This window comes from Chanos chanos, chromosome 8, assembly GCF_902362185.1.
Source record: "Chanos chanos chromosome 8, fChaCha1.1, whole genome shotgun sequence".
Lineage (NCBI taxonomy): Eukaryota > Metazoa > Chordata > Actinopteri > Gonorynchiformes > Chanidae > Chanos > Chanos chanos.
Genome location: NC_044502.1, coordinates 6,201,838 through 6,226,187, shown reverse-complemented (window position 1 = coordinate 6,226,187; position 24,350 = coordinate 6,201,838). Strand labels below are relative to the sequence as shown.

Genomic DNA, 24,350 nt, shown 5'->3' with positions numbered 1-24,350 from the left:
CTACACATTAAGCTCATTCCAATTCAACACAGTGGAACTCCCACATACTTTCTCTTTTCAACACCTACCATTGAGAAAGGATATACCAAAACATTAACACATTAAAAGCCTGTACCCAAGCCCTTTCCCAAATTCAGTTACACTCCAAAATCCCCTCATGACTGTCAATTGTATGAAAATCCACCCAAAAGTTACTGTTACATGTTACAATTTAATACTTGATTAACCTTTACAACAAAAACTCCTTGAGCATTTGCCCCAACTCCCTGAGTTCGACCTCTGACCTTTGCTGGGTGGCAGTGTTGAGGTCAGTTCTAAGCATGGCCAGCAGGTTGTCTCCCTCCTGGCTCTCCCGGTCACGGCGCTGCAGCAGGGTCTCCAGCGTCTCCATCTCGGAGCGTTTCCCCTCCAGTTCTCCCTGCAGGCCGCTCACCTCTGCCCGGAGCTGCGGGAGGGCCAGGAGAGAGGTCACAGACAGGAGACCGGTCATGACAGATGTAGCCGAAAATGAGCCAGTGACACTCCACAGAAAGGAAAACAATTCATCAGAGAGACACGACGCAGACGTGCGAAAAGCATCGTTAACGTGGAGCGAGCAGACCTGGAAAACGTTACGCTAGATCCGACGAGACTGAAAGCAAAACATCCAGTTGTTTGGGAGAGTCATTGTCCTTAGAAGAAAAATCTGAATTTGAAACTTCTTCTGTAAAGCTAAACTGGAGTTCCTAAATCATAGTTCTGTAGAGGCAGAGCTCTAAAACAAAGAGAGCCACGGCTGAACAGCTTAAAAACAAGGCCAGCAGAAAGGAAAGTGAAAGGAAAACAAAGCCGGGTCTGCATTTAGATGAGTCTGTGCGCTAATCTGGTCTTACATGCACAGACACTGCATTCAAGTGTTTGGATGCAGGCATGGCCTCCTGTGTGGGAGAGGGAGAGAGAGATATATTACAGGCACACGCACACACATTCTCTTTCTCCCTCCCTCCCTCCCTCTCTCTCTCTGTGCCTGGAGACCATATAGCATCAACTGCCAACTGCATGACACAATTCCGTAACCACAGCAACCAAAGCTTCCAGGAGGCGTAACCCACGCCATATCAGCCTCCACCCCAAACCAACAAACATTCTGCACTACAACAATGCTTAAGCCGTTCCACTTTACAGACTCAACGAACGGTCAAAAATAATTAACTAGACTAAATAAAACACCGGTAAAGTTGGTGATTCCATAGAAACACAAAACACACAGACTCTGGGAATTAGTACACTGGGCATTTCTTTGGACATTAATATTGAAGAGCAAAAGCATAGTCCCTGCATAGATGCTGTACCACTGAGCATGCACCAGGCAGACACTTTGGTCTTTAATACAAACCCAATGCAAAACAGCAGCAGCTGAGGAAAACAAGCCTACAGGTGTGCTAATCAAAGAGAAAGGGCCTAACATTTGATAAAGGGGTGAAGAGGATTAACTCGAGAAGCACGGGGATCGTAATATTCAGTGATGAACTCTAATCCCTGCAGACTCCCCCTCTCTCTCTCTCTGGGTAATTAGCACCAGCACCCTCAGGACTGCACTAGAAAAGAGCTTGAGCGTATGAGAGAGAGAGAGAGAATGTGTCATTGGACCGATACAGGCATGTAGTGTAGAGAGAGATGCAAGCAGAATTTAGACTTGTCTTGCCTTGTCTGTATTCATAGTGACGCTGAACAGAAGCGACAGAGAACTTAAAAAAAAGAAAAAGAAAAAAAGGAAAAAAAAAAAAAAAACACGGATGCCTTAGGTCATTTCTTAAGAAACACTTAGAACTTTTGGTCTGTTTGGTCAGAATTTGTAACTCTCTTACTGTTGCTAAGGTCTTCTCGTGATTTGATGTGTGATTATACTGGCATGGCTGTGAGTAGGTATGCAAATGTTTTGGCTTCTGTGCCAACACTCTGTAAAAGTTAGTTCAGCTACACTGCGAGTATGCGTACATGTGTTTGACTTCACGTGTGTGTGTGTGTGTGTGTGAGAGAGAGAGAGGGAGAGAGGGAATGTGTGGAGACTCGTAGCCTTGTTTTGACGGCGTGTGTGTGTGTGTGTGTGTGTGTGTGTGTGTGAGTGTGTGTGTGTGTGTGTGAGAGAGAGAGAGAGAATGTGTGGAGACTCGTAGCCTTGTTTTGACGGCGTGTGTTTGTATGTGTGTGTGTGTGTGTGTGAGAGAGAGAGAGAGAGACTGTGTGGAGACTCGTAGCCTTGTTTTGACGCCGTGTGTTTGTATGTGTGTGTGTGTGTGTGTGTGTGTGTGTGTGTGTGTGTGTGTGAGAGAGAGAGAGAGAGAGACTGTGTGGAGACTCGTAGCCTTGTTTTGACAGCGTGTGTTTGTATGTGTGTGTGTGTGTGTGTGTGTGCGAGAGACAGAGAGAGAGAGAGAGAGAGAGAGAGAGAGAGAGAGAGAGAGAGAGAGAATGTGTGGAGACTTGTAGCCTTGTTTTGACAGCGTGTGTTTGTATGTGTGTTTGTATGTGTGTGTGTGTGTGTGTTTGTATGTGTGTGTGTGTTTGTATGTGTGTGTGTGTGTGTGTTTGTATGTGTGTGTGTGTGTGTGTTTGTATGTGTGTGTGTGTTTGTATGTGTGTGTGTGTGTGTGTGTGTGTGTGTGTGTGTGTGTGTTTGTATGTGTGAGCGTTTTGTTACCTGCGACACCACAGCGTCCAGCTCCTGCAGCTGAGCGGTGAGCTGGCTCATCTTGTCTCTGTAACCCAGCTCAGTCTGCTCCTGCTGCTCCCTGAAACTCCTCTCCTGCTCCTCCAGAGCCTGTCTCCTCTCCCTCTCACTCTCCTCCTGGAACATGCGCACACACACACATACAAACACTCTTTGAGAAATTCAAATATGCAGAGAGACAACTCAAGCACATACCACACATACATAAGAGGACATACACAAGTGTTTTAAACAGTCAACCCTCCCCATACACACACACACACACACACACACGCTACCAAATGTGTTAAACAAAAACCTGCTGAATACACACCCCTGTTCCATACACAAAAGGAGGTTGAGACAGTGGCATATGGTGGAGCACAAATACACATTTTACTCACAGTTTCTCCTTTTCATACATCAAAATTCCCAGCCAGAGAAAAAAACAACAACAACAACAACAACAACAACAACACCACATAAAACACTAACTACATTTGTATGTATCACACTGGCTGAATATACTTCCCTATATGTAGGATTATGACAGTGAACATGGGTTGGACTCTAAGTAAAGCTCTCAGAATGATGGCCAACCGGGATCTAACCCAGGGAGAGGCCTCACACACTTCTGGCTGTTTGGAGTGCCTGACAGCTTGTTGAAATTTCAGCACAGTAATAGCGTCAGGTTAAAGCTATGGACTAATGCTGTACCAAGCTTAATATATAACAGGCAGAGAACGACCCTTCTGCTCCAGATGTTCTCCCTCCCCCCACACGCTCTGGAAAGCCTTAAGCTCATCTGCATGTTTTTGACTCTGAGTACATGTGTGTGTGTGTGTGTGTCTAAACAGACCGTACAAAGATCAAATACTAACACAATACTTCCTTATCCTTGTTTTTTTTTCCCTCCCATTTTGCAGAAGTCGAGAGACAGAAGTTAACTTCGGAATCAGAGATTTTTTTTTTTTTCATATCATGTCGTTTGACATTAGCGCTCAAAAAGAGAAGTAAAAGGGAAAGGGAAACTGTGTTAACATTCTGTCTGGAACATGAATACCCTGTCCCTTAAGTAGTTTTTAAAGTAAAAAGAACTACTCTCCCTCTCTCACACGTGACACAAACACACACACACACACACACACACTCTCACTCTCTCTCTCTCTCTCAGGAGGAATGCTGACAGACTCCAGGGCTCTTTTGTCCTCTCACCTTTAACTGCGTAATCCTTTGCTGGAGCTGCTCCTCTGATTGGCACTTAAGAAGCTCCGCCTCTTCTAGGAAGTGAAGCCGTTGCCGCGACGCCTCCTCCTCAAGTTCCCTGCGCAGAGCCTCAAGCTCTCGTGCAGACACGCCTCTCAACTCCTGAGAGAATGAAAGAGAGAGAGGGCGAGAGAGAGAGAGAGAGAGAGAGAGAGAGTGTAACCAGATATTCGGACTATGTTTTGACTGTTTGACAGTAACACAGTAAACGAACACAGACACACAAAAAGCGTCACCCAACACTAAAAATAAATAGATAAATAAAAATCCAGTCACTATAGGAGCTTTATCCCTCTCCCAGTGGATTTACATAATCCTCCTCAGATATTCATGTTCCACTGGTAAAACATCCACATGAAGAGATGTGTTTTCTCTCTGCACATGTATGCGTGTGTGTATGCACGAGAGAGAGAGAGAGAGAGAGAGGACACACACACACACACCTGTAGCTGCTGCTGATGCTGTGCAGTGAGAGTATTGAGTTGTTGCTGAAGCTGTAGTTTCTCTGTGTTGGTCATTTCTGTGATTTCCTGCAGGGCGGCACTGTGCTGCCGCTCCAGGTCCAACACACTCTGCTGTAAGGCTTCCAGCGCCCTGCAGTGATCCGCCTCTAGACTGGCCTTCTGAGAGGAGAGCGCTGTGGCCAGCTCCTCCTGTACATACACACACAGACACATCGATTTAAAACACCAAAAACACTAAAATCATAATAGACTAAAGCCTTCACCTCAGACGAAAGACTTGGGTCCATCTCTCAATGGGTCATATCATAATCAGAAAAGTACAAACACTCAAAATCCAGACTGATTAAAATAAACACCCTCGTTCAAAATACAGCAGAGAGAATAAGTAGAGACGGCCACAGAGTAACATTAGAAGAGTACCATGGTTGTGCCAAGAAGATTCACAGAATAACAACATGACCAATATACTCAGATGGCAAACATACAAACATAATTATCGAGGGAGGGAGGGAGGGGGAGAAAGAATTTCCATGCAGGCGGTCACAGGAGGAGAGGAGGAGAGAGGCAATTAAGTAGACCCAATTGCATCAAATGGCCTCTGCTATGCAACATAAACACAATACAGCATACTCAATGCCGGGGAGTCAAATAACTGAACCGCTTTCATGTCAGTTAGCAAATTCTCTGTTTCCATGGCGATGGGGCCGTGCCTCGCAAGTCGTTTCACAGGCATTAATTCTTTGCGAAAATCTTTTGTGACCAAAAACTTAATCCAATAAACAAAAGTACAGGCTTCCACTATCTCAACACACACAATTCTCTGAGAAAAACCTCTGAGACATAGACTTGTGATCACTCCACACAAAGCCTGAAACCTAAAGTTTCATTCCAAGACATGTTGAGTAAAATGGCTTTTGTGGTGGCTTGGGTGACTGTTGTCTAGACTACCTCTATACAAACTATAATATTGGTTTCTATGGTGAGTTCAAGGTTTCAGGGCCAAAAAAAAAAAAAAAGGACTGTATGATTCATGACCGTTCCTGTACTTCTGTTCTAACTTGTTCTCACCTGATGTGCTTGGCTGAGCTCAGAGGCCATGGCACTGAATTTGTCTAAGTGGACCTGGGCCAGCTCTCGCCTTAGCTCCTCTCTGATTGACTGCTCCTCCTCTCTCAGTCTTTCCATCTCTGTCCTGTGCTGATCCTCCAACGAGGCCCGGAGGTCCAGCAGGGCGCCCTCTTTCTCATCCCGAACGGCCTGGATCTCACTCAGCAACGTGCTCTCCAGAGTGTCCATGTTAGACAGCATCCTAGCCTCAAGCTCCTCCCTCTCCTGTTTGTGCCGTGCCTCTAACTCCGCCTCCTGAGCCTCCAGCTGTGCCAGATTGGTTTCTTGTAAAACCGCCTGGAGTTTATCAAGCTCCGCCCTATGCCGTGCAGAAAGCTCCGCCTCAAGGTCCTCTAGTGCTTTCTTGTGATTGGCACAGAGGCTGTCAAGCTCCTCCTGGTGTTGAGTTTTGAGGTCCTGATGCTCCTTCTCGAGCTCTCTCAGTCTGGTCATGTGCTGGGCCAAAAGAGCCTCCTTAGACTCCAGGTCTTCTCTGTGTCGGTCATCCTGCTCCCGTAGCTCTGTGTCCTTCTGCTTTATCAGTTTCTCCTCCAGCTGCTTCAGTTCCTCTTGAAGCCTAAATCCAAAAAATAAACAAATAAATAAATAAAATATTTTGGACATGTACATGCACATGTACATCCATCGCTCCAGCTAGTTTTGAAACTGCTTTTGTCAGAAGACGCATACGGGAAAGACAGAACAGTGAAAACACGCATTAGCGAAAGTGACTATCCGGTGTACATTTTACTTCATCTCACCTGCTGTTTGCCTCCTGAAGTTTGGTCTCTGTTTGGGCCTGGAGGAGCACATTCAGCTCCTTCACCTCCGTCACCATGGTGCTCTTAGCCGTACGCAGTTCGCTGTCGTACTGCGCTTGGAGTCGCTGCTTGACTGCCAGCACCTGGGGGTTCTCCTCATTCTCCAGGCTGGCCTGCAGGGCTCTCAGCTTCTCACTCTCCTCATTGAGGAGTTCCTGAGCCTGGGAGAGCCTCTGCTCCAGCTCCTCTCTCTCCTCCAGGCCTGCCCTCTGGAGCTCCTCTCTCAGACTGGCCAGGCGTTCCTCTGTTTGGGCCTGGAGTTTCTCCTGGAGCCTGTTCCGCTCTTCGGTCAGCTCCTCGCTGACACGCTTCCTCTCCTCCCTCTGCGCCTCCTCCAGCTTCACTTTTAGCTCCTCAGCAAAGGCCTGTCGTAGCTGATAGAAGAACAACAGTCGGTGACTACAGATTTTGCGTGTGCGTGTGCTTGCGCATGCGTACTTGTGCATGCAGGAGAGAGACTGAAAGCAGTAACAAAACAACTATTGTTCAGTTTCTGATAAACAAGAGATACACTGTGCATCAAGAAAAAAAAACAAAAACAAAAACAAAACAAAACAAAACAAAAAAAAAAAACACGAAACAGCACGTCTTTTGGAGCCAAGATTTACAAACATGTTATAAAGGCAATACAATTGCAAATCTGTGCAAAATGAATGGTGAATTTTTCAAAACCAGGAAGACAAATGACATAACAAGCAGCGTCACTCTCATGACCAAGTTCATGAGTTTACCCTGACAGCCATCAAGAGCTCATTCACATAAGGCTATAACCAATTCAAGCATTCCACGCTGCTTAAAATCTTAGCCATTCTGAGCCATCCTCACCTGTTCCTCTGTTTTCTGAAGCTCTTCCCTGTGCTTTTCCGTGAGTGTTTCCAGTTCTCGGCCGTGTTGCTGGGTGAGCTGGTTTAACTGACTCTCCAGACTCCGTATGCGTTCCGTCTCTGAGCTGAGTTGGGATAACCTGGCTCGGTGCTCCTGGACCTGAACCTCAGATCTCTCCTTCAGCTCTGCCTCCACTTGCCGCGCCACCTCCTGAGCTGACTGCAGCCGCAAACGAGTGATCTCTGGGAGAGAAAAAAAAATAAAAACAAAAACAAAGGAAACCAAGATGTTTGCAACTGAAAATAAAAAGTCCTGAGATCAAGGCTTAGGTGTTTCAGATTATTTTCGACGATAAAGAACTTGTGTATATTATATATAACATATATTACAAATGTAGAGTAATTATTTGTGAGTGTAACGCATACACACAGCACCTCCTAGAGGCCTGCGGGTGCATCTCACCTTTAACGTGACTGTCAGAGAGCTTGGCCCGGAGCTGCTCCAGTTCCAGTGCGTGTTTGGTTTTGAGTTCGTTCAGGTCTTGGTAGTAACGGTCCGTGAGTTCTGTGCGGGCACGGAGCAGATCCTCTCTGTGAGACAGGGCCAAGGTGGAGCGTAACTGTTCCAGCTCCTGTCTATGTCTCTCCTCCAACTGCAGCTTCAAAGAGTCCAGCTCCTCCTGACACACACACACACCCAGGTGAGAGAAAAGCAAATGTGTATACATTTACATATGTGCCTGTGACACAGATGGTAAAGAAGAAAAACAGCATCACATGATGGTTTATGCTCCATTTCCACTGTGAAAATCACGTCTCAATAACCTTGTTGTTACAAGCTGTTGCTGCAAGCTTTACGGAGCTTGTCAGTGCTTTATTCACTGGTTTAATTGTTACCTTGTGTTTCTCCAGCTGCTGGTTGATCTCTGCTAGAGTGTCTCTGCTCTCTTCCTCACCCTTCTCAAGAAAACTGAACAAAACCATCAGTCGGTTAGTACTGACCCCACATATAATATTCAATTCTAGAGTTACTGAAAAAGTTAAGCATTTTTATACACAAGTCAGAGACAGACTGGTGTCAGATAGGCCTTCAAATCTATCATTCATGCAAAACAGAAGTAACCTAATTAAACAGGCCATAAAGGTAAGGTAACTTCTTTTGAGAGGCAGGAATGTTCTAGCAAACCTTGAATCTCCAGTCTTGAGCACAGACTCCTCCAGGGCTCCCTCCACCAAGCGGAGCTGCAACAGGGCGATCTCCTCACGGTGGCTCTCCTCACTGGCACGCAGTCTCTGCTCAAAGTACACGCGCAGGTTCTCCAGCTCGGCCTCGTTCTGCTCCTGGACGTCCCGTCGCTGCTGAGCAAACTCCTGCTTCAGCCGCTCAATGTCGTCGACCCGCGACGAGCGGGCGAGCAGCTGCTCCTTCAACTCTGAGGAAAAGGAGGTGAATAAGTTTAGAAACGACAGAGGTGGCGAGTGAACGAAGGACAGAGAAACAGAATAAGGGAACGAGAGAGAGAATGGAAAGAGAGGAAAAATGACAGTGGCATTTCGGCATCTGTTGTTTAATCCCCTTCGAAATGTTTGTGGCATCAGCTAATTCAAAGCAAGGGGGTTGTCCTTACCTCCCAGCTCCTGCCGGCTTGTCCTCATGCTTTCCAGCTGGGACCAGAGCTGAGCGACCTCCTGCTCAGAACTAGCCTTCAGGGCAGCATGTTCAGCTTCCAAACGCTCCATCTGAAAGCAAAGCAAGCAGAGCACAGAGCTGTCAGCGACCAGGATCAGCACGAAGCCCTGACCTCCAGTCACTCATTCCACAGGGCCAATGGCAGTTCTGCTGGAGAGAGCATTACCTCCTGCTGCAGTTGTTTTTCCTTCTCCTCCAGGTTCTGGACGTGCTGCAGCTTCTCCTGTAGAACCAGTTTGTGACTGGCAACCAACTCCTCCACGGCACCTGAACAGACACACATGCTTAAAGTCTGATTTGACTTGACACCAAGACCTGTGGCCAGTCACCAACACTGCTGATGCCTCTGACATGATGGGAGAAACTGGGAGAAACCCCTGTCAGGGCAGTTAGGTGGATGGCACTCACGGGCAGCAGAGTCCCGGTCAGCGCAGGCCTGATCCAGTTCCGCCTCCAGACGCTTCACCTCCCGATCCATGGAGCTCTGGAGCTCCTCCAGCCTTCCCTGCATCTCCGTCACAGCGGCCTCGGCTTCGGCGAGAGCCGCCCGGGTCTCGCTCAGCTTCTGCTGGGCCTCGTCTAAGCTGGTCTGGAGCTCCAGTCTAACGTTCTCAGCCTCCTGCAGCAACTGGGTCTTCACCTCCTTTTAAATGAAAACCACACAATGAACTCGCTAGGAATCGGGGTGCATGCGCGCGTCCCGAGTAAAATCGGCACCCGCAACAACAGTAAAGTTGTGCAGTGTTGGATCTGATCAGCGTGTGGTACCTCTATTTTCCTGGCCTGCTGCTGCTCTGCTGAGGTCCTCTCCTCTGACAAGCGAGTTTCCCACTCATATCTCAGATCATCTGGAAGGGAACAGGTATCAATGACAAATCACATATTACAGATGGATTTTTACAATGGATGTGAAGCAAACAGATCCAGGTAGGAAGTGAGTGTCAACAACATAAACATGTTCTGTAATCTTGTATCTAGACTTACAATACACAAAAAAAATATACAGAGTGAACATTCAACGCTCATAGCTATTCACTAAGGACTTCCGATTCTGATATTCACCATTTTTCCTTGTGTTCAGATTTTAACCTGTACCTGCCTCACCCAATCTAAAAATCACTCTTTTTTTCCCCAAACCCAGTCCCACCCAATACATAAGTAAAACCAGGTGTTTTTAATAACAACCTCATAAACCTGACAGACCCAGCATTCTTTTGTCAAAGACATGAGAGTGAACAATAAAAGTTTAGTCAGCCGTGCAGACAACGATTACTGAAGATTACTGAACATGCCCGAAGACCACCAGTTGACCCCGCTTTACTGACCTATCTCCTTCTGGTGCTGCTGCTGAACCTTCTGCTCCTGCTCTCTGTTTTGTTCCCGGAGTTTCTCCAGTTCAAACTGCTGGCGTGTCTGCAGCATAGCGCTCTCTTGGGCCCACTTATCCCTTAAGCTTGCCTGGAGCTCGCTCAGCGCAGCCTCCTTGTCCTTCTGCAGGTTGGCCTGAGACAGTTCCAACTGTGCCATGTGCATGTTGTTCAGGCTGAGACGCAAGGACTCCAGGTCCAGACTCTGCTGGGTCTGATGGTCAAAAAGAAAAAGAAAAAAAAAAAAAAATTAGTGATCAAATTAGCAAACTGTAATTTATTTGTGTAAAATTTCCACTTAAGACTTGGTAAGATCTCGCAAAAATGATCTGCAAGAAGTTGACAAAGCCTCCTGCCTTTCTTGCAAAAGGCAAGGCAATCATGCACTTCAGTTCGATTTAGTGGACACTCTAACTGAAGACTTAAGAGCTAGAGGAAAGAGCCCAAAAATGCATGATCTACGAAAAGTCAGATCCCCAGTGTACCTGTGCCTGCAGTAGTTCAGCCTGGTGTGCAGCCTCCATGCTGTCCCTCAGTTCCCCAGTGAGCTCAGCTCTTAGCCTTCTCAGCTCTTCATCTTTCTGCTCCGTCAGCTTATCCAGCTCCCGGTGGTGCTCCCGCTCGTGGACCTGACAAAGCAGAGCGCGTCAGTAAGGTGAAGAGAGCAGTACAGTGTGAAAATAAGTGCGAGTAAGAGAGAGAGAGAGGATAGAAGAGGGAAAGAAAGAGAATCTGTACTTCATTTCTGCTTTACCTGTTTGATGAGACTGATCTGTTTCCTCTGCTCCTCCTCCAGGGTAACCTTAAGCTCTGAAAATTCTCTCTCCAGACGCAAGTTCAAGTTGTGGACCTTGACAAAGGACAATGAATTTATTGTGAGTTTGACCAAAAACGTCATACGTAAACATACATGTTCTGCGTTTCCATCCACTCACCTCTTTCTGATGTTTCTCCTCTAGTCTGCTCCTCTCCTCCTCCTCTTTCTCAAGGGCTAGTCTCACAGCCGTCAGCTCGTTCTGCAGGATGGACTCCTTCTCCATGTGCTCCTCTTCTGCCTTCTCCAGCTCCATGTTCTTGGCCTCTAACTGGTTCTGGGTTAATGTATGGTACATAGTTACAAGGTTACTAGTTTTATCAGTTAAATAAAGTCATTTTGAGAGCTACGAATCCTTCAAAATCATTAATGGGTTTTTAAAGATCTTACCTCAAAGTTCTCAAGCTCCGATTCCAGAATTTTCTCCATGCTCTTGGCCTGTTCCTCCAGTGCCTGCAAGCGACTTTCAAGGGCAATTTTCTCCATGGCTCCCTGGCTGAGGGCTTCCTCCAAGTTGGTCATGTTCTGTTTAAGGCACACAAGTTTGGATTCAAGGTCAGTTTTGTCTTTTTCCAGGGCTTGGAGCCTCTCCATCCTCTCATCCATCTCCACCATGAGCTCCTGTAGCTTCTTGTTGGCTGAGTCCACCTCCAGGGTTCTCTGGCCTAGCAGCGCTGAAGTAGCCTGGTTCTTATCTCGCTGGTTCTCCAACTGAGCCAGCAGTTGGTCCCTTTGAACCTGCAGTGAGGACAGCTGACGACCAAACAGCGCTTGCACCTCGCTGCTCACCGAGTCTCCAACCAGCTTTTGTTCCTGTACGTCAATGACCAGTTGCTCCTGCTGCTTCAGCTGGAGTAACAGCTGGACTTTCTCCTCCTTGAGCTCCTTGACGAGCTCCTCTATTGAAGGGAAGACCGAATTCTTCTCTGTAGTGTCCATATGGAGAAGTGTGCTCTTCTCGTTTTCCTGCTGAAGAAGCTGACTCTCGAGGTAGCTGAGCTTGTTTTTAAGGTTGTCCTGCTCGTGCGTTTTCTGGCTGATGACTTCTTCGCACTGGAGCCTCCTTTCCCTCTCCGCCTCCAACTCCCAGCGCGCCTCCTCCAGCTCCTCTGAAGCTTTGCTCCAACGCTCTCGTGCTTCCTCAACCTCTTCAGCAGAGCGTTGCACCTCCTCCTGAAGGATCTCCAGCTGCCTCTCCTGTCTCTCAAGCTGCTCTGTCAGATCTTGGCATTGCTGAATCAAAAGCTCTTTCCCCAGGTCCGCACCATCTGAGCTTTCATTAAGCTCCTGGGACGCGGAGGTGAAGCTTTGTCTTTGGACGTGCGAAACAGACCCTACACCATGTTCTGAAGCATGTTCTCCTGCACTGTCTTGCGTAAAGGTTAGCTCTAGATTTGTTGCGTCACCAACAAATTTGCTGTGAGAGAGCTTTGACCCCTCGCCTATGACTTCACTGTCCAGCTCAAACCTGGAGGTTCCAGAACATTCCAGTAAGCTGTGTTCCTCCAGGCTCTCCTCTGCCCAGGATGCACCATTGGTGGGCGCTGAGGCCAAATATCTCTCCATCAGGGGGTGCTGATCATCAGCAGAAGTGTCCAGAAAAGATTGGGCGTCTGCGGACTGCACACTGTGTGTGTCCTTGTTGTCCAGCTCCTCAGGCACACCGACACTGTTAAAACTTTCCCTTATTTTGTCGGGTGCACCATGATTCGATGGCTCTGCTTCTCTGGCCTTTTGCACACGCTCCAGAAGCTGTTGGATCCGCTTGACCTCATCTGCATGCTCTTCCTTAAGGCTTTTGAGCGCCGCTTCGTGCGCTTCGGTCAGTTGGGCTACATTCAGTTTACGCTCCTCCTCCAGAGTCTGGAGCCGCAAGTCATAGTTCGAGATATCCACCTCGTACTTGGAGCGAAGCTGCCTTCCAGCCTCTTCCTCCTCCCTCAGCCGTCCCTGGAGTTCCAGGACCAGGCCGTCGAGCCGAGCCATCTCCTTGTTCAGCTCCTCTTTCTCGGCTTTGTACTGCTGCGCCTCTCGGGCCTGCGATTCGACGTTGCTCAGTTCAGCCCTGACCGCAGTCAGCTGAGCCTCCATATCAGTCCTTTCTCTTTCCAGAGTCTCCACGATCCTCTGAAAGTCACTGATTTGTTCCTGCGCTCGTTGGCTGTTCTGTCGTTCTTCCTGCAGCTCGGTGCGCGCTTCCTCCAGTTCCAGTGTGAGTCGTTGGAGCAGAGAGTCTGTGTCGGAGTGGCCAGCGCCCTGTGTGATGCTCAGCTTTTGGTGGAGATCTGTGATCGCCATCTCTTTATGGGCCAGGAGGCACTGCTGGTCTTTGGTTTTCTAAACAAAAGTAAAATGAGGCAAAAAAAAAAAAAGTCAGATATTCATAAAAGCATCAACATAAATTCATTCCTCAGCATCACTGCCCATACGCCTCGTGTAAAACGCGGCATTTTAACAGCACTCTTGGCAAAGGGAAACAAAAATGGTAACACGTTTAAAAAGAAATCTCAGTGTATTGATGCCGTGTTCGGTAATACCTCCTCAGACTGCTCCAGATATGCCTGGAACCCATCTAGTGGAAAACTGCGGTCCGGCGGACTGTGCTGGTCCCGGCAGCTGTTTCGTCGGGATTGGGGCTGGTCCGGGCCACTTTGGGTCCTGTATCGCAGATACTCTTTTGCCTGGGGGACAAGTGAACATGGTTTCACTCAGTTTGTTTCACTAAAGATAATCTTATCTGCTGTGGAGGCGCTGTGCAGAGATGTACGTTGTACCTGCTGCAGCTGTTGCTGCAGTGCTTGGATCTGGCCTACAAGCTGCTGGGCTTCCAGTTGCACCTGATCTCTGCTCTTTATCGCCGCCTGCAGGTTAATGCTGAGCTGTGAGATGATCTCATCCCGCTTCTCCACCACAGCCTGTAACTTCTACACGGCACAAAAGGGAACCGATCACACTCACAATGAAACGTCCATTACACGGTACCGCCAAAACACAGACATCTCAACCGCAAAGACTACTGCAATGATTTAAGGTCTAAGTTTTATACATTTCTGGTGACACTTGCATCTGAGGTATCAGAAAGTACAACAATTCAATCAACTCAACTTTTTGAACTCAACTATTAAAAGGTCTTAATTTGTGATTCACAGTATCCCATTTGAAAACACACAGTTCTATGATCTCAACTCCAATCCATGGCATTTTGGTCAATTTAAGACTAAAAGCAATCCTACATTAACTTAACAGAGAGTTTGAGAATTGACTGAACCATGCAAGTTAGCACAGCATTATAATGGATCAGTAGTATAACAGAAACATTTCTTTTTCTAACCCACCCTCAAAAAACCGACAAAGTTCACTTTATTAACTTACTAAGACTGAGCAGGGGGAACACAGTAAAATTAAATAACAGCTGAGGACTGCCCTACATAGAAGTGCCTTCGGTTTTCAAATGTGCAACTAGCATGAACACAAATTAATCCATATGAACAAACACAACTAACCTACATTTGGATCATCTTCAATGCTCTACATGCTTACTGAAGTCATATCCTACACATTTGTGAAATGTTTTGAATAATTTAGTCATTCATATGCTACATCTGTGCAAGTGAAAAAGGAGAGAATTGCCTGGAGAGCGGATGCATAGCTGTCAAACTCTAATCACTCATGGCAACTGACAGCAATTCACCAACAGTAAATAACGGCTAAAGAACAATTCATCAATGTAACACATGATCATGTCATTTTAATGGATGGAATATAGCCTAAAAGCGTAGATATTAGACACAGAGAGGTATTATGACAGGTGTAACTGTCTACCTTCAGTTGTTCTTTGCCAGTGTGTGTTACTATAATTTCTCCAAGATAGTCTTCTATCTGTACTGGCTGGTCTGGTGCCACACATTCTTCCAGGACAGAGCTCCATTCCTGGGAATCAGTCTGTGGTTCTACCTCAGTCAACAGCTGAGCCTCCGGTTCTGTGTGGTCCATGCATTCAGACCTTGATGACTCCTAAAGGTTGGGAAAAAACACATGTATTTTCTTTCTGTGTGTGTAACCATGACAATACACCCCTCCAGCTATCATGTGGTTGCTGACCCATTTATTCACTGACACACACACACACACACACACACACACACAGTGTTAAGAATCAAGTACAGAGCAATCACATGCATAAAATAGGTTTATTTAAGCTTCTGGCAAAGAGGTAGATGTCACTGTTGAGTGCATAATTTTCATTATGGATATTTTTGGTCTTTGAGTCATTTGTGCTTGAAAACCAAACTAAAGCACTTCCTCGAAAAAATATTCAGCTGAGGACAGCACAGCTAAAAACACTCAACAGCTTTAAATACAGTCCTTTAAAAAAAAAAAAAGAAAAACAAAGAGAGAGAACAAAAGAGAGAAAGAAAGAGAAAAAGAAAGAGAGAAAAACCAAGCAGCACTGCTAAATACAACATAAGACAAGTCAAGATCTGTATTCTGGATCAGTCTTACAGCCAGGATGGTTTTTCCCCTTGAGCCCCTCTAGAATAAAAGCGTCAAGAGGCTGAGGGTAAAAAGACATCAGCTGCTCTGAGCTCCATCTCCACATGGGAGACCATGCGCATCAATCGACTACAACTAATCATGATCGAACCTCGGCGCCCGTCCTGTTGTCGCAGGCATTGTCGGGGTCCGGCGGGGAGTCTTCTAGTCGGCTCTCTTGTGGGGAGCGGTCATTCGCCTGGACAGCCTGGCTCTTCCCCTTCGTCTTCTTTTTCTGCGCGCCCGAACCGTTGCTTTTCGCCCGGCGCTGTCTAAAGTCAGCAAGCTGCACCACAGGTTGTGGGAGAGGTAAAGGGAGAGGTAAGTAAGGACCAGGTAACAGGACCAGAGAAGGACCATGCTTGTCGTCAGCAGTGTAGGGGGCGTGGAGTTAAAGGGTTCAAAAAGGTTAAGGGTCAAATTCTAAATAAAAAAAAAAAAAAAAGAGTTCAAATGCCAAAATGCCCCAAACCTTTTCTCTAATGTGAGTCAGGCACATTGTATTGGAAACAAAGGAAAAGCAAGGCATGACAAAAAAAAAAAAAGCGGCTTTTACTCCACTGACATGAAGAACGGTCCAGTCCTAAACACGTTAATCTCAGCAACGCACAAGGAAAAGATGTGAAGCCAGGTAAGTCCATCATTTACGGAACAATGACAAAATAGTAGAAAACAAGTAAAAAGCACACAGGGATTATGCTCTGAAGAGTTAAGGGTTAAAAAAAAAACACACCGAAAGAGTCAAATTGATTTAAGTTTTAAAAGCATCATTCAAAAACCTTCCTAGCCAATTTCAGCCTCTCAGCCGAAATTTCTACCAGGTGCTCAGATATTCCTCAACGGTACGGTGGGAAACCTGTGATCGGCATTCTAGGGTCAACATGCCGACATACATCATCAGGATGAATTTCTGAATCATTTCTGAAGCATCCAACCCGGATGTCCATAATCCCAAACGCCCATTTCTCCCGAGCATCCGTAAGCAGCTTATGCTGGATTAGAACGCTTCAGGAAACTCTTGCACAGACAGCACACATCTCTCACAATGACGTTTATAACGTCTGTCCTCCTTTCACTACATAACGCGACAGAGAAATCAAGAGTCAAACGGCAAAATGCTGAATTCAAAGGCGCACAGTCCCTGAGTTGCTCCTGCTATCCGGCTTCCTTCGTTCATGTAAAACACTGGTACTGACATTAGCTTACAGCAAAAGTCACTACTGGGAGGGGCCAGCCATACACTTGAGAGACATGGAGGAGGAGGAGGAGGAAACTAGAGTTGAAATAAATCAGTCATATGAGTGAACAAATCAAAAAACGAGAATTGCAACTCAGTGACCGGAGCCCACAGACACCCAGAGAGAGGTAACGGGCTGACCTGGTTCTTTTTAATATGAACACATGTAGGCGGTTAAACTGGATTAAAGCTGCCCCCCCCCCCCCCCCCCCCCCCCCCCCCCTGTTTTTGTTTTTTTTTTTTTCGTTGAGTGCGAATTAATTTCAGTCAGTTTATTTTCACCCTCTGTCATGTCACATAAGATAGAGACACAGACAAAGCCTCAAGCAAACCGTGAACTGCAAACAGGAGCCGGCATCAGTCACATACAATCCTTCAAAGCTAAAGCATACTCTTCTGCCCAGTACACCCACTAAAAAAAATAATGTTAACAGAGAGTGACAGTACTCCAGATGAGTCAAACCAAACAGCACAGCACAAGAAGGTTAATTATTTTCAATTCAGAACAACAAATCATTATGTTTGCTACAGTGAAATATCTATTAAGGAGGCTTGTGAATCATTGCATTTAATAGTTCAGAATTTTTTAATCTACTGGCAAAAAAGATCATTTTCTGGTTTGCCATTTCAATGTTTATATGTGATTGTCTAAATGCAAGTAACCAGTTTATGTTGCACTTTGAAAAGTTTTCCTCAGTTTTCTGAAACATGTCTTTATTGGAACCGAGTACTGAAACTGACCCCTCATATGTCTCTCAGGCAGTAGCCATGGTAACCAACTGTCTACTGATACTTAAGTCAGACTCTTTGAGATCGTTTCTTGGAGATCTAACAGTTTGTTCATGTTTGGACAAAAGCCAGCATAGAACCCAAGACAACCAAATTACCTCCGTTTCAGCAAACGGTAAAACCATTTCTTGAAGCAATAAACTGGCCTCTAATGGTACAAAACTACAAAGACCGCTGAAACTTTTTAGTTTACGCTATGTATGTGTCTGACACGAGTCGTTTTATGTGAAAAAGAAGCAAATTAATTAAGTGCTCGCAGTACTCCAACAAAAAGTCACCCGTGTGATATGGATGTGCTGTGCCACCTACAGGGCAAAGAAATTAATAATCCGCAGTCATCATGAATCTGACAGAGTGAAACTCTTCAGCGAACTGCATTAAATCAACATGGAACCAAACGTGACGATAACGATCGTCAACTGACGTGTTATTAGAAACGAAAGTAACGGCATAGTTAAACGCGAAGTGTAGCGGTTTTGAACATTATTCACGTTTTCTTAACTCCTTATGTTGTAGGGCCGCAAATTATCCTCAACTCTAAATATGAGATTCATGTCTGCTCGGATACTGGGAAACAGACTGAACACACAGTCATTTTCCAGCGGATGAAGAACCTTGGCCATTGACGCAAACTCTTATGAGCTATATTTACCACTGACACTTGTGTGAAACTCTGGTCCTACCCAGAGACAGACTTGTGTCAGATTCCCTCACTCATGGCTTCACTAACAACTCAAACATTGCCAAAAAATAGTACAATATGTTTCAAACGAATCGAGTTTCACTGAATCGCAAAACTTATCTATGGAATCACAATTAATCTAAGTTTACATGTTCCTGTGACCGCAAAAATATACATCTTTCATAAAAAAGAACAGTTATTTTCAAAGCAGTCTGCGAATTTAAAACTGCAGTGCACCATCAGCAGAACCAGTCATCAATCACACGGACCGCCTTTTATGAGGCATCGACCCGGAGAATATTTTAAAAGAATGGCGAGTCGCATGAAAAGTACTACTTGATACAATTCAAGACACAAAGAAAGAGAGAGTGTTAGTCAGCTGACAAATAAAATAAATAAACATATCAATCGCAGATTAAGAAAGGAACAAAAATTGTTCCTCGAGCAAATACTTTGAAGGACTAAATGAGTTTGTTATTTGGGTTATTGTTAAGGGCTGGATCCACAGAACATGTTTTTCCGGATGTTTTCGTCTCTGTGGGGGCAGTATCTCGTGAGTTTGAAGACCACTTAACATTCTATGACGTTACTTCTATAGTTAATACAATAGCATTTCCTTCGCTGTCTTGCAGCAAAACAGAGAACACTGTACTGCACTGCAAGCTAATTGCATCTGCAAAATAACATATTACTGGAATGACTCGCTAGGTTCCTGGAAGATAAAACCTCTTGCAGCCAAGCCAATCTCAGCGATGTGCTTGAATGCAAACAATAACTTAGCCAGTTAGCCTAATACCTAAGACAGGTCTAAATCTCAGAATAGTTCTCGAGCAGAAACAACATTGCTAACTTTGACAATGTATTAAAAGTCATCCGTTGTAATACAATATGGGAAATGCTGTTTCGCACAGCTTGAACACAGCTATCAGAAAACATCAGCTATGATGGCTCGTACAAAAACCAACTTAGCATAGCGGTTTAAGTTCAGAGCTTTAACGTTAGCTGGGCTAAAGAAGTTAGCTGACCAAGTTGGCTACACTGGCAAGTTACGAACCTTTGCTCTTCCGGCCTCTAGTTTTCTTTGCCTTTCATCTTGGTCCATCTCCTGGATCAAAAGGTGACATAGAATTAAAATATTTTCCCGGACTGTCTAAAATCAAAAAGACGTGTCTATTTCCACTGTTGGCTCAGAAATTTATAGAATAACTGTCAGCAAGTATTTCAATATGGCCGCGAAGTAAGTTCAGCTCCGCCCTTATTAGGTTCCCCCGCTTGCCAGAACCTATCAGATTTAACAATGACTATTTTCTAGCCTATGGAATTTAGGCACTGCATCAATACACCTGTTCCACAGAAAGTGACCGCCTCTTTTACCGTCTGACACATTACCAACCAATCGTATGTCTATAACTCCCCTTGAACCTTCGACAGACAACCAGTACGACCTATAACAGTAACACAGGAGAAAACGTAACCACGTTCTAAGATTGTTTTCAAAAAGCAAGCAAATGCTTAACTGCTTGAATGGTCTTTGGGCACGTCTATCAATAGGCCCGCTTCCTTCGCAACCAATAGTAAACAGCGGGCTTCAGCCCGGGTAAAACAAGCGGACCAGTGACAACTCGTGGGCTAGTTTTAACTGGCAGCTTTCGTTTTCGAACAGCTGTGTATCTGTTAACTTTCAACCCGTAACCGAATTATTCCAAGTGAAAGTAATTCACATAAATTGAAAATTTATCTTTTTGCTGTTCACTCATTTGTTTTTTGTTTGCGACGTTTAATGCAAAGAAGCAATTTTGTGCAGTTTACAAATACCACCTTTTGGCTACGTGGACGTTACTGCACAAAGTTACTTTACTGTACCTCACGATCATTATAATACTGGGGTTTTTGAGCCCCTCCCTAAATATGTTATGCCTATAGATGCATTTCAATAGTATCAAAGTGCAGTCATTTTATTTGTCTGTCCTGTTGTAGTGTCAAGGGGGTGCATAGTAACAGACAGGTAAGGCAAGACCTAGAAACAACAGGTGTGTTTTTGGCAACCAGGCAAAATGTCTTACTCAAACATGGAAATGACAAAGTGCGAATGTCGTGAGCTACGTATGCGGTCAAAGAATTTGAAGGAACATTAATCCTTCGATATATATGTTTTTTTGATTGACTGATTAGCATACGAACCGCTTTGGAAAAGATTGGATCGAACATATAATAAAACGGACTATCTTAGAGTTTAATGCATCTGTGAAAAGATTTTTATTATTATTTTTTAATTTATTTTATTATTATTGGGGATTTCTTTTTTAGGCTTTGACTCTGCCATGACCATGGGTGACCCAATGATTGACCAGTTGACACGGCTTAAATTAAAGTTGTTGGAAAAGGTGAGAAATTCTCTAGTAGTTTGCTTAGTGTAGAGTGTGTTCATAAGTATGCCCTTTCTAACATGAACATTTGGTTTGTGTGCATCAGTGAAAATGACAGCACAGTTTGTTCATCAAAGTATTGTATTTGATCTGACAATACATTTCCTTGTTTTATATTTCTGATTAATGTTTCGTTTTATGTTTTGAATTGGTGTTTCTGAAACAAATGGAAATCACCCTTAATTATAAAGTGTCTTTGTTTTTCTCCACACAGAAACTAGAGAGAGAGAGAGGCAATTATGAGGAAAGAGCAGATTCAGCTGCATCCACAAGTACAATGGCCTTTAAATTGTTTTTTAAAAATTTTGAAATATACAGACCTGTTCAGTTATTGAGAAAAGTGTACAATGTATTTAAAAAAAGCTGGTTAATGCAAACACTTTCATTTAGACAGGACAGAGTTTATCTACAAAGACTGGATTTATTCTAACAACAGGGAGTGACCTGGTTACTTGTTCCATGATTAGATGATCCCCTTTTGTGGGTGTAAATGGGAATATGCTGCAACAAGTCTAATACAGTGAAAGGCAGTTGCTAATGTCAATGCTCTTTGTGTATTTGCATGCAAAAAAAAAAACCCATGGTGGTAGATTGAACATGTGCACCGACACTGGAATGATGTCTTCACTGTTTTGTTGTAGGAAGTTATGACGGACAAGCTGAAGCATTGCATAGTGCTTTGAGACGGAAGAGGGACCTGCTACAGAGACTGAGGGTATAACTTGGATCGCACACAGTCAAATTTAATGCTACCACTGTGCGGAGGGAGAACTCTTATCATAGCTGTTTGTGCATGAGCACTTGTTTAAACATGCACCAAAATCCACGCCAAGACTATGAGAGCATGTTCTAGGCCTTTGTTGCTAAGCAACCTAGCACACTGTGACTACTCATCCAGCGACCATTTTTTTCTTTTTTTTTACTTTATTTCCAAAGTAAACTAACAATCCCAAATTATGGGAGGGGTTTTCTGACAGGACAATATGATTCAAATAATATGAGGTTGGTTTATTTTGAGTCAAACATATTTCTAGTGCTATTTCATCTCTAATATTACTAAAGTGTGTTAGATACAATTAAAATAATTTTCTCTTAACAAAAAAATTGTAAACATTACTAAATGTTCTTGTTGGAGTAAGGGAACAGGACCAGCTATCAGAGAGTTATGAGTTTGATTCCTGTCATGATGGGAGAATTTGCTGTGTACTTGACAGTTGTGTGTTATAATTCTGGACACTTGGTCAGTGCAAAGTAGAGCAAGACACTTAATCTTAATCTCAGGTTGCCCCAAAGATATGTCGCTGTGGCTGCTTGTATCTCTGTCATAGAAAATCTTTCTGCTGAGGCAATTAATGTTATCAGAAATGAAGGAGATGACGAACTGTCATTCCGAAATGTGCAATAAAAAGTTGTTTTGACTATCGTTTTATTTGTATTGTGTGTGTGTGCGTGTGTATGTATTCGTGTGTGTGATAGGAACAACACTGGCTGGATGAATTAACAAGGCCACACACGTGGGGCGGGGCCCACAGTACACGTCGGCCGGACCCTGTGCCTCCTTTTCCTCAGGTGGCTCCCCCTATTCACATCTACCAGCCTCCTGCTCCTGCGCCCGCTCCTGCCCCTGCTCCTCCTGCTCTTCCACCACCTCCTGCTCCTCCACGCATCATCCAGCATACGGTGACAAAATCTCTCTCTCTCTCCTTCCATTTCCTCTGTTTTAGTTATATTAAATGTTTATTTAATGACTCCATATCTTTTTCGATATACAGATACCTCAGCAACCAGCCACTATCATCCAACAGTTGCCACAGCAACAGCCTCTCATCACACAAATCCCGCCCCCACAGGCCCCCTCATATAGATCAGGGAGCATCAAAGAGGGTAGATAACAATAAAGCATATGCTCTTCACGCATGTTATATTATTGCATAAATATCCATTCAGACATAGTCAGAGTTAGCAGTCCACATTCCATATTCCACTTTATATACATATATGTTTATGCTGTACTGGTAAAGAATGAGAGCTGGCAGTTGCTGCTGGGTTGTGTTTTCTGCAGATATGGTGGAGCTGATGCTCATGCAGAATGCTCAGATGCACCAGATCATCATGCACAACATGATGCTGAAAGCTATTCCACCCATGGCTCTTTCCCCAGCAGGGGGTTTTGGTCAGGGCTTCCCTGCAACGTCGCATTCAGGACAGGTGAAAAAAACAAAACAAAAAAAAAAACCCCATCAAGACCTTGTGGTGGAATTCAGTGTTTGGGTGCCAGGTGGATTGGCCACAACCAAAAGTAAAGCATTCACAGATACATGACTGTAAATAAGAAGTTAAAAGTAAGTTTAGAAGTGACTCACTAAGTATTTGCAACAGTAGGATTTCAGGTAAGGTAAGGATTTTATTATACTTTTAGTTCTGTGCTGAAGAGACAAGAGACATGCGACTGTGCAAACTGACAGTTATTTTCATTCCATATTACAGCTGTTGTAATTTCCATACAGGAAAATTATATGAAGCCTAAGGGTAGTGCCGTCCACCACCATCATCACTACAGCCCTTCTGTACCACAACTCCCTCCTATCGGCTATGCAGTGTGGCCCCCCATGATGTCATCAGGACAGGGAGGGACTTATCAGCCAACAGTACATCATCTGACCAACCCAGTATCTCTTCCTCCCTTAAACACGTAATGTGTATAAATAATGTCATAATCAGTGAAATCAGTGCTTGTGTAATATGTCTTTATATGAATAATGAAGGGGGTTGGTGGAGGGTTTGTTTTCCCCAGACAAAGTACAGTATTGTGTCATGATGTTCTATTCACATGCAACACATGAGAATTTCAACAATAATTTGCTAAGTAAGAGCTAAAAGTATCCGTAACATGTGTAAGAAATGTGAAACAGGCAAAATTATTTCATGTGTAGAGGAGTTTTCAAATGATTTGTAAAATATGAAATGATAAACCCAAAAGACTAATAAAAGCCTGTTATCTTTTTTCTTTACCCCTAATTTTATTCTGTAGAGTGACCATTGATGGGTTCAGTTCAAGAGTTCCTCAAGGGCTTTGAGGCAAGTACATTTAAATCTGGTCATATTTGAAAATAAAGCATGTAAATGCCCAGGTTTATTTATTCAAAATGTATCTCCGCACAGCACACAACCACGCTTAATTTGTTACATCACTGACACACATTTTAATTCACTGGTGTTGTAAATATTAATTAGAACATTTTATGCAAATATTACTCCATCTACATTACCTGGTAGAAGTCAACAAATACAAAGATGAATATCTGAACACATGTAAAGGAAATACACTGATTTGCCTCTGTGTTTCACAGCTTTGCTTTGTGACTTAGGCTCCAGATCAGACTGTTATGCAGAGACCCAGATCAAAGAGGACAACACTGCTCCAACTGCTGAAGACCCGTGCTTTCCAACTTGGCATGAACAGAAAAAGAAATTCCATATGGATGCACATTGATTATTGGCCCAGGGAATGTTCTGGCATGTTGATAAGACAAACATTGTTTGCACACTTGTCAATTATGTAAAGCATCAATTGATTGTACATAATAAAGCTGATATGAAACCTTATGACTTTTCTTTGGAAACAACGATGATATAAACAC

General features: G+C 44.4%; 2 protein-coding genes across 2 annotated transcripts in view; one reads left to right on the top strand and one right to left on the bottom strand.

Moving 5' to 3' along the window:
* The window catches only part of pcnt (pericentrin), a 37,792-nt gene extending 18,407 nt beyond the window's left edge, over window positions 1-19,385 (bottom strand). Inside the window, exons 1-24 of the mRNA XM_030781827.1 lie at window positions 19,338-19,385; window positions 15,688-15,861; window positions 14,865-15,056; window positions 13,817-13,966; window positions 13,580-13,723; window positions 11,433-13,379; window positions 11,164-11,319; window positions 10,983-11,078; window positions 10,714-10,857; window positions 10,187-10,442; window positions 9,630-9,709; window positions 9,270-9,504; window positions 9,028-9,128; window positions 8,800-8,911; window positions 8,358-8,604; window positions 8,069-8,141; window positions 7,635-7,851; window positions 7,173-7,414; window positions 6,288-6,721; window positions 5,488-6,103; window positions 4,399-4,608; window positions 3,905-4,057; window positions 2,681-2,827; window positions 285-445 (exon numbers count right to left, since the gene is read on the bottom strand). Coding sequence (XP_030637687.1) covers window positions 285-445; window positions 2,681-2,827; window positions 3,905-4,057; window positions 4,399-4,608; window positions 5,488-6,103; window positions 6,288-6,721; window positions 7,173-7,414; window positions 7,635-7,851; window positions 8,069-8,141; window positions 8,358-8,604; window positions 8,800-8,911; window positions 9,028-9,128; window positions 9,270-9,504; window positions 9,630-9,709; window positions 10,187-10,442; window positions 10,714-10,857; window positions 10,983-11,078; window positions 11,164-11,319; window positions 11,433-13,379; window positions 13,580-13,723; window positions 13,817-13,966; window positions 14,865-15,056; window positions 15,688-15,861; window positions 19,338-19,385 — 6,335 coding nt within the window. The remainder of the gene's footprint in view (window positions 1-284; window positions 446-2,680; window positions 2,828-3,904; window positions 4,058-4,398; window positions 4,609-5,487; window positions 6,104-6,287; window positions 6,722-7,172; window positions 7,415-7,634; window positions 7,852-8,068; window positions 8,142-8,357; window positions 8,605-8,799; window positions 8,912-9,027; window positions 9,129-9,269; window positions 9,505-9,629; window positions 9,710-10,186; window positions 10,443-10,713; window positions 10,858-10,982; window positions 11,079-11,163; window positions 11,320-11,432; window positions 13,380-13,579; window positions 13,724-13,816; window positions 13,967-14,864; window positions 15,057-15,687; window positions 15,862-19,337) is intronic.
* Window positions 19,386-20,610: 1,225 nt separating this feature from the next.
* Window positions 20,611-23,405, top strand: c8h21orf58 (chromosome 8 C21orf58 homolog). Its single transcript, XM_030781826.1, has 7 exons — window positions 20,611-20,667; window positions 20,924-20,981; window positions 21,351-21,424; window positions 22,186-22,389; window positions 22,482-22,593; window positions 22,772-22,917; window positions 23,217-23,405. Exons 1-7 carry the CDS (start codon window positions 20,611-20,613, stop codon window positions 23,403-23,405), a joined length of 840 nt encoding a protein of 279 aa, XP_030637686.1.
* The last annotated feature ends 945 nt before the right edge of the window (window positions 23,406-24,350 follow it).